Source organism: Dendrobates tinctorius, unplaced genomic scaffold (assembly GCF_039654945.1).
Source record: "Dendrobates tinctorius isolate UK_male_01 unplaced genomic scaffold, ASM3965494v1 ptg000125l, whole genome shotgun sequence".
NCBI classification, from domain to species: domain Eukaryota; kingdom Metazoa; phylum Chordata; class Amphibia; order Anura; family Dendrobatidae; genus Dendrobates; species Dendrobates tinctorius.
In genome coordinates, this window is record NW_027361793.1 from 26,589,150 (window position 1) to 26,598,097 (window position 8,948).

The following is an 8,948-nucleotide window of genomic DNA, read 5'->3' on the forward strand; positions in this document are numbered from 1 at the left end:
CATGTTATTAAGTTGCACAATATCATTGACCAATATGCCAACGTACCATAGTTACCTACTGACATTGTTTCATAGAATGCCAGCTTGAGGAAAATTCCAATCAACCTTATAAACTAAATATGAAATATGAAATGCTCCATTCTAGGAGAATGCCCAGTTTGGGCTGTAACTAAATCTAGGTTGAAACCTTACAACAAATTATTGGATAGATGTGGCAGCAGTGCTTACCCATATTTGGAAAAGCACGCCAACCCCATCAGATTTGCTTCAACCACATTCAATACCCCAACTGGGGTAGACACCAAGAAAACTTAACTGCAAAATCTGGGTCTAACCCAAAGATCAAGTATTGTCTCTGGAGTCCTTAGGAAGCGAGGTCTTTGTCAGCTTCCTTTTCAGCCTTTGTGATTTTGGCGTCAGGGCTATCTGCCACGCCGGGTCATCTGGCAGCGGATGCAATAGGGTCGCCGAATGGAAGGACTCCAGGTCCGGGTAGGCCTCCAGCTCAATCCCCAAGGACTCACATGCCTCTTTGATGTCTTGTGATGTTCTTGCTGAGATACCTTTGTCTCCATTTGTGATATGTACTCCAAACGGGAACAACCATCTAAAACGGACGCCTTTTTTTATCAATGCTTCAGTGAACGGTTTCAAGATCCTCCGCTTCCTGAGAGTGCTAGCCGATAAATCCTGGAAAAGTTTAATTTGTGAGCCTTCATACGAGATCTCCTGCGCCTCCCGCGCTCTGCGAAGAACTAAGTCTTTTGCTCGATAATCGAGGAAGCGACAGATCACATCTCGTGGAGTTTCCCCTTGAGAAGGCCTCGGACGCAATGCTCTGTGTACTCTCACCAGTTCGATTTCCTGCGGATCTGATTCATTAAGTAGTTCTTTGAATATCTCTTGTGTTGCTTTCCATAACGCCTCAAAGGCCACCGTTTCAGAAAGGCCTTTAACTCTTATGTTGTTACGACGTTCTCTGTTCTCATGATCTTCTAGCACCGTGTGAATTGTATGTAGTTGGATTTCATGGACTTTTAAAGAGTCTAGTACAGCGTTCGAACTTTGCGTCATGGCAACTTGCGAATTTTCCAATGTCTCAAGTCTGTGGCCTTGAAGTTTTAGGTCGTGTTTTATCTCTGCAAGTTCTTGTCCTATTGGCTCAAGAGCTTTAGACAATATACGTTTGATGAACGAACGAGTGACTAAGGCCTCTCTCGCTGTGCTGCCCGTGTCAGAGTCACTCTCCGGTTCAGAATCTGAATCTCCTAATGAGGTCAAATCACGAAGCTTGGATGGTTTAAGAGAATCTGACGGAACCGTTTGTTTTGTAAGAAAGTCATCCATGTCTGTTTGCGTAGTGGACTTTGTAGGTTTGGGCATGCTCTTTTGCGTTTTTACGCTGGATCTCCCCATTTTTGCAGTTATCTAAAGCAGAGAAGAATAGAGCAGTTTGAAGATTAGAATTCCTCTCGCTGGCTATGAATTTAGCTAATGTTCCATTTTATGCCCAATCTTATAAGTGATAAACAATGGAAAGAGATGTCGTTCTGGCTCTGGTCACTAGATGGCAGTCTATAACCACTTTCTGCTGGTTTTCCAGAGAATCCTCTCTTATATTCGTTCAGCTAGGTATAACATGGGTTAATTAGAAAGCAAATAAGGGGGGGATGAAAGATGTAGGGACAGCATTGGTGGGGGGGGAGCGCTTAATACAGATCTAAGGCTCCTTATATTACTCCCTTCTCTCCTCGCACCCCTCGGGTCAGACAGTCTCAGGCCCCCACTTGATTAATTGATTATCTCCTTTATTGCTACGGAGTTAGGGAGAATGACCATGCTCTCCTGGTCCTCTGTCCCCTGAATCAGACCCCTCTGCTTAAGACACTCCGTCACCTTGCTTCTGTTATTTCAATGTTACCTCAGCTCCAGGAGACGCTTGAATTCCTCAGATCTCTCTCACTGATTGCAGAGAGGGGAGGAGGCTGAAGCGTGCCGCTGCACGTCTATTCTAGGTCCCGGGCCGCGTGTCTTCTGCAAGCCCGACGGGACTATTTTCAATGCTGCGGCGTGATACACGCTCTCTGTAGCCGTCCCCCAGCTATGAGAATAGTAGCGATTTTATGTGTCCTGGTCAGGGGGTTTCGCAATGGTACCTTATTTGCAGGGGAGGGTTAGCTCCGGGGTCTCTCTTATCTGACAGCCTTGGGTCAGGGGTGAAGTCCTCTACCCGAGGCGATGGTGCTGTTAGCAGTATATCCTTCCGCCACTCCGGCAATCTCCCGCCTGCAGGGCCACAGTTATATGAATCCCTTCTTTATCCCGAACGTGACTTGCCACCCAGGGCCTATGCGATCCAGTGGGGTCCTGGTTTGGGTTGTAATGCGGGGATGGTATAAAAAGAAGGCTCTGGTGATATTAGAGCCCCTTTTGGTGCATTTGTCCGGGAGCTCAGGTTTCCTGCTTCTTGCTCCACCAACGTTCAGGCTCCGCCCCCAAACCGCTGGTTTTTGATATTTTGGGCCCTATTGAATAATGAATGTTTTGAATTTTCTCCAAAAGTAAAGTAGTTGCAAACTCATCCTTTTAGAAACTTGTTTGGGCTGTTGAGAGGAGTAAAATAGAATCAAAATTTTAAATCCTGCATGATTCTACCAAGAAATGTGATTCTTCATTCAAAACCTGATTTTTGCTATTGGGCTCTATTGAATAATGAATGTTTTGAATTTTCTCCAAAAGTAAAGTAGTTGCAAACTCATCCTTTTAGAGACTTGTTTGGGCTCATGAGAGGAGTAGAAAAACATCAAAAATTTCAGTCCTGCACGATTCTACCAAGAAATGTGAGTGTTCATTCAAACCGCTGGTTTTTGATAGTTTGGGCCCTATTGAATAATGAATGTTTTGAATTTTCTCCAAAAGTAAAGTAGTTGCAAACTCATCCTTTTTGAAACTTGTTTGGGCTGTTGAGAGGAGTAAAAAACCATCAAAAATTTCAATCCTGCATGATTCTACCAAGAAATGTGATTCTTCATTCAAAACGCTGATTTTTGCTATTGGGTTCTATTGAATAATGAATGTTTTGAATTTTCTCCAAAAGTAAAGTAGTTGCAAACTCATGCTTTTAGAGACTTGTTTGGGCTCATGAGAGGAGTAGAAAAACATCAAAAATTTCAGTCCTGCATGATTCTACCAAGAAATGTGTGTTCATTCAAACCGCTGGTTTTTGATATTTTGGGCCCTATTGAATAATGAATGTTTTGAATTTTCTCCAAAAGTAAAGTAGTTGCAAACTCATCCTTTTTGAAACTTGTTTGGGCTGTTGAGAGGAGTAAAAAACCATCAAAAATTTCAATCCTGCATGATTCTACCAAGAAATGTGATTCTTCATTCAAAACGCTGGTTTTTGCTATTGGGCTCTATTGAATAATGAATGTTTTGAATTTTCTCCAAAAGTAAAGTAGTTGCGAACTCATCCTTTTAGAGTCTTGGTTTGGGCTCATGAGAGGAGTAGAAAAACATCAAAAATTTCAGTCCTGCACGATTCTACCAAGAAATGTGAGTGTTCATTCAAACCGCTGGTTTTTGATATTTTGGGCCCTATTGAATAATGAATGTTTTGAATTTTCTCCAAAAGTAAAGTAGTTGCAAATTCATCCTTTTAGAAACTTGTTTGGGCTGTTGAGAGGAGTAAAATAGAATCAAAAATTTAAATCCTGCATGATTCTACCAAGAAATGTGATTCTTCATTCAAAACCTGATTTTTGCTATTGGGCTCTATTGAATAATGAATGTTTTGAATTTTCTCCAAAAGTAAAGTAGTTGCAAACTCATCCTTTTAGAAACTTGTTTGGGCTGTTGAGAGGAGTAAAAAAAATCAAAAATTTCAATCCTGCATGATTCTACCAAGAAATGTGATTCTTCATTCAAAACGCTGGTTTTTGCTATTGGGCTCTATTGAATAATGAATGTTTTGAATTTTCTCCAAAAGTAAAGTAGTTGCAAACTCATCCTTTTAGAGACTTGTTTGTGCTCATGAGAGGAGTAGAAAAACATCAAAAATTTCAGTCCTGCACGATTCTGCCAAGAAATGTGAGTGTTCATTCAAACCGCTGGTTTTTGATAGTTTGGGCCCTATTGAATAATGAATGTTTTGAATTTTCTCCAAAAGTAAAGTAGTTGCAAACTCATCCTTTTAGAAACTTGTTTGGGCTGTTGACAGGAGTGAAAAAACATCAAAAATTTCAATCCTGCATGATTCTACCAAGAAATGTGATTCTTCATTCAAAACGCTGATTTTTGCTATTGGGTTCTATTGAATAATGAATGTTTTGAATTTTCTCCAAAAGTAAAGTAGTTGCAAGCTCATGCTTTATAGACTTGTTTGGGCTCATGAGAGGAGTAGAAAAACATCAAAAATTTCAGTACTGCATGATTCTACCAAGAAATGTGTGTTCATTCAAACCGCTGGTTTTTGATATTTTGGGCCCTATTGAATAATGAATGTTTTAAATTTTGTCCAAAAGTAAAGAAGATGCAAACTCATCCTTTTAGAAACTTGTTTGGGCTGTTGACAGGAGTAAAAAACCATCAAAAATTTCAATCCTGCATGATTCTACCAAGAAATGTGATTCTTCATTCAAAACGCTGATTTTTGCTATTGGGTTATATTGAATAATGAATGTTTTGAATTTTCTCCAAAAGTCAAGTAGTTGCAAGCTCATGCTTTTAGAGACATGTTAGGGCTCATGAGAGGAGTAGAAAAACATCAAAAATTTCAGTCCTGCACGATTCTACCAAGAAATGTGTGTTCATTCAAACCGCTGGTTTTTGATATTTTGGGCCCTATTGAATAATGAATGTTTTGAATTTTCTACAAAAGTAAAGTAGTTGCAAACTCATCCTTTTAGAAACTTGTTTGGGCTGTTAAGAGGAGTAAAAAACCATCAAAAATTTCAATCCTGCATATTCTACCAAGAAATGTGATTCTTCATTCAAAACGCTGGTTTTTGCTTTTGGGCTCTATTGAATAATGAATGTTTTGAATTTTCTCCAAAAGTAAAGTAGTTGCAAACTCATCCTTTTAGAGACTTGTTTGTGCTCATGAGAGGAGTAGAAAAACATCAAAAATTTCAGTCCTGCACGATTCTACCAAGAAATGTGAGTGTTCATTCAAACCGCTGGTTTTTGATAGTTTGGGCCCTATTGAGTAATGAATGTTTTGAATTTTCTCCAAAAGTAAAGTAGTTGCAAACTCCTCCTTTTAGAAACTTGTTTGGGCTGTTGAGAGGAGTAAAAAAACATCAAAAATTTCAATCCTGCACGATTCTACCAAGAATTGTGAGTGTTCATTCAAACCGCTGGTTTTTGATATTTTGGGCCCTATTGAATAATGAATGTTTTGAATTTTCTCCAAAAGTAAAGTAGTTGCAAGCTATTGCTTTTAGAGACTTGTTTGGGCTCATGAGAGGAGTAGAAAAACATCAAAAATTTCAGTCCTGCATGATTCTACCAAGAAATGTGTGTTCATTCAAACTGCTGGTTTTTGATATTTTGGGCCCTATTGAATAATGAATGTTTTGAATTTTCTCCAAAAGTAAAGTAGTTGCAAACTCATGCTTTTTGTTTAAATATTTTTATTAAAGTTTCAAGTATAGAGGGAAAGGGTAAATGGACAAAGTAAAAAGTAGAGAACTTTACTCTACGTGTTACATCACACATTAAATAAAATTGTTTAATACAAGTAGTGTACATAAGAAACAAATATAATACATCGCTTGAATGCAATCCTCTCAAAAAAGGAACCAACATTGTCATATTGAGTTTACAGTAGAGTGTTAGATAACATAAATTAAGAAAATTTCAAATTCCAAACATCCCATTTAGTGTGATATTTATGGAGAGTACCATTAATAAAGGCAAATCTTTTCTCCATAGAATTATGAGTCCGTAATTTACCTAAAATATCAGCAAAAGAAGGTAAATCAGTTTTAAGCCACCAGAAAGCTATAGCGTTTTTGGTCACCAAAAAAGTATGTATCATTACAAATCGAATAACAGGATTTATTTCTTCAGTGCCCAAAGAAAGTAATGCCATTTGTGGGGTGACCTTCACTGCGTTGTCAGAGAGAGTATTTATATGATTCGTAACTTCTTTCCACAATCTCTTCAATTTAGGACAGCTCCAGAAAATGTGGTACAGGTTACCTGGTAAACCACAATTCCTCCAGCATAGAGGGGAGTATTTATTATCTATATGAGCTAACCTAATCGGAGTGTAATGCCATCTAATTAAAGTTTTAAAGAAAGACTCCTGTAAAGTCGCAGAAATAGTAGATGCATTTGAAAACTTTATGGCCTTCCCCCATTGGTCTTCATCAAATTTTATGTTAAAATCCCTTTCCCATCTTTGAATGTATACATTTTTAAAGAGTTCGGTGTCGTCATTAAGGTGGGAATATATGTTTTTAAGACTCCAAGTCGACTTAAGAGCAACATTTGCAAACATGGAGGCCACAATATCCGAATTCAAAGCTCTACTAGTCAAAAATTTCCGCAGAAGATCTTTCAGAAGTAGATAAGAGGTGAAATGTGTAGACGGGACATGAAATTTATTTTTAATTTCATTAAAGGGTAAAAAATTTTGTCCGTCCCATAAATCCCCTACCGTATTAATTTTAAAGCTGCACCACTCCTCTGGAACTGGACATTTATATATTTTTGATAATAATTTTAATGGGAATTTTTTCAAAATGCTTTTCCTGTCGTCGCCTTTCTTTAATTTTGTGAAACTCCTCCACATAGTCAGTATAGAATTTACAACAGGATGTTGATAAGTAATGATCGAAGGAGATAGCAGATCTTTAAAGAAAAAATCTGATATTGAACTAGTCCCATAATGTTCTAGCTCAAGGTCCAACCAAGCGGGAAGTGTTTTCGTAGAAAACCACTGTTGACTCTGAAGAATAAGAGAAGCTTGAAAATAGATTTGAATATTGGGGAGTGCAAGGCCTCCATTACTCTTTTTCTTATATAAAATTTCAGTAGCAACTCTAGGTTTCTTCCCTTTCCAGATAAAAAGGTTAATTGCTTTTTGGATTTTAAATAAAAGGGAAGTGGGAATCATAAGAGGTAAATTCCTAAGTACAAAAAGAATTTTAGGTAAAATATATGTTTTTATTACCAAGGTTCTTCCCATCAGGGATAGATCGCAATTATTATAACCAGAAAGGTCTTTTAAGATTTTCTTACTGAGATGTTCCATATTCTTAGAAACAATGAGTTTCAAATCTTTAGGGAAAATTATCCCCAAGTATTCTAGTTCAAAATCTTCCCAGTAAAATTCAGATAATTCTTTAAAGGCTTCAATTTCAGAGGGACGTAAATTAAAATGTATTATTTTAGATTTTTGGGGATTTATTTTAAAATATGAGACCTTAGAGAACTCATCTAAAATGGTGATTAAAGCGTTAAGTGAATTAGCCGGATCAGTGACTGATAACATAAGGTCGTCAGCAAATAAGGTTAACTTGTGATGATAATTTTTTGTTTTAAAACCCGAAATATCAGTACATTGTCTGATCATTTCCGCCAAGGGCTCGACTGCCAAGGCAAATAAAAGGGGCGAAAGGGGGCAGCCCTGTCTTGTTCCATTAGTGATGTTGAAATTCCTAGAAAGGTGATTATTAGTATAGGTTTTAGCATTAGTATTAGAGTACAATGCAAATAAAGATGTTATAAAGCGATTGTCAAAACCAAACTTTAGTAAAGTAGCTTTAAGATAATCCCAATTCACCCTATCAAAAGCTTTTTGGGCATCCAACGAGATAAATAGTGAAGGGAGATTATTAGAGCTAGCTATGTTAAACAAGTTCAAGATTCTTCTGGTACCGTCTGTTACTTGTCTTCCGGAGACAAACCCTACTTGATCATTTTTAACAAGATCAGGTAAAAGATTCTTTAATCGATCCGCTAAAATTTTTGAATATACTTTAATATCAGTGTTAATTAAAGAGATCGGACGATAATTTTTAACTTCTTGTGGGTTTCTAATGTCTTTGGGGATCAAAATGATAGTTGCCTCCGTCATTTCTTTGGGGAACGATCCAATACTAGAAGCGTGGTCAAAAAGAGATTTTAGGTGCGGGGATAAAATGTTGGAGAAAAACTTGAGATATTCGTTTGTGAACCCATCTGGGCCAGGGGATTTGTTAAGTTTAAGTTTGTCAATCGTTTTGGCAATTTCTTCTACAGTAAACGGTTGATTTAAAAGAGTTAGGTCCAAATTATCTAGTTGGGGAAGGGTCAATTTAGAAAGAAAAGGTCAATCTCTTTTTGATTAGGAGTATGAACTAAGGGATCTTTTTTAAGATTATAGAGGGTTTCAAAATAATCCGCAAATATTTCGGTAATATCAGAGGGGTGTTGTTTCATTTCTCCTGAAGGGGATTTGATTTTAACAATCCTTCTACTTACGCGAGCTTGTTTAAGTTTACTTGTCATATATTTGGTGGGTTTTTTAATTGAAGCATACAGATTATATTTTGATGCTCTAACAATGGAATCGTACTCGGAAATAATTTCGGATCTTAACGCCTATCTCAATTTCAGGATATCAAGATGGATAATATGGGATGGAGCAGACAGGGAATTTTGTTGTTTTTCTTTTGAAGCAATTTGGTTCTGGAGGTCAGCAATTTTTTGTCTTTTTTCTTTTTTGTATCTCGTGGAGAGTTGGATGAGACATCCTCTCAAGACCGCCTTGTGGGCGTTCCATAATGTAAAGGGATCAATACTATCTGAAGAGTTTTCTTTAAAATAATTGTCAATAGTTTCGGTAATTATATTTCTATACTTTGGGGTACGTAGTAGGGTAGGATTAACCTTCCAAAGAAAAGTGTTTGCTACTGGAGGGCCTGATTCAAATACTGCCAGCACAGGGGCGTGGTCGG

At 37.6% G+C, this 8,948-nt stretch overlaps 1 protein-coding gene across 2 annotated transcripts; it reads right to left on the minus strand.

The window, feature by feature from the left end:
* Positions 1-204: 204 nt before the first annotated feature.
* LOC141047007 (uncharacterized) lies at positions 205-2,485 on the minus strand. 2 transcript variants are annotated; one of them, XM_073541917.1, is made up of 2 exons: positions 2,157-2,485; positions 205-1,428 (listed from the first exon to the last, which is right to left on the minus strand). In XM_073541917.1, exon 2 carries the CDS (start codon positions 1,414-1,416, stop codon positions 343-345), a length of 1,074 nt encoding a protein of 357 aa, XP_073398018.1. In that variant the 5' UTR covers positions 1,417-1,428; positions 2,157-2,485; the 3' UTR covers positions 205-342. The 2 variants fall into 2 exon arrangements, with proteins under 2 accessions (XP_073398018.1, XP_073398017.1); XM_073541916.1 differs by having other exon boundaries at positions 1,922-2,485.
* Positions 2,486-8,948: the final 6,463 nt, after the last annotated feature.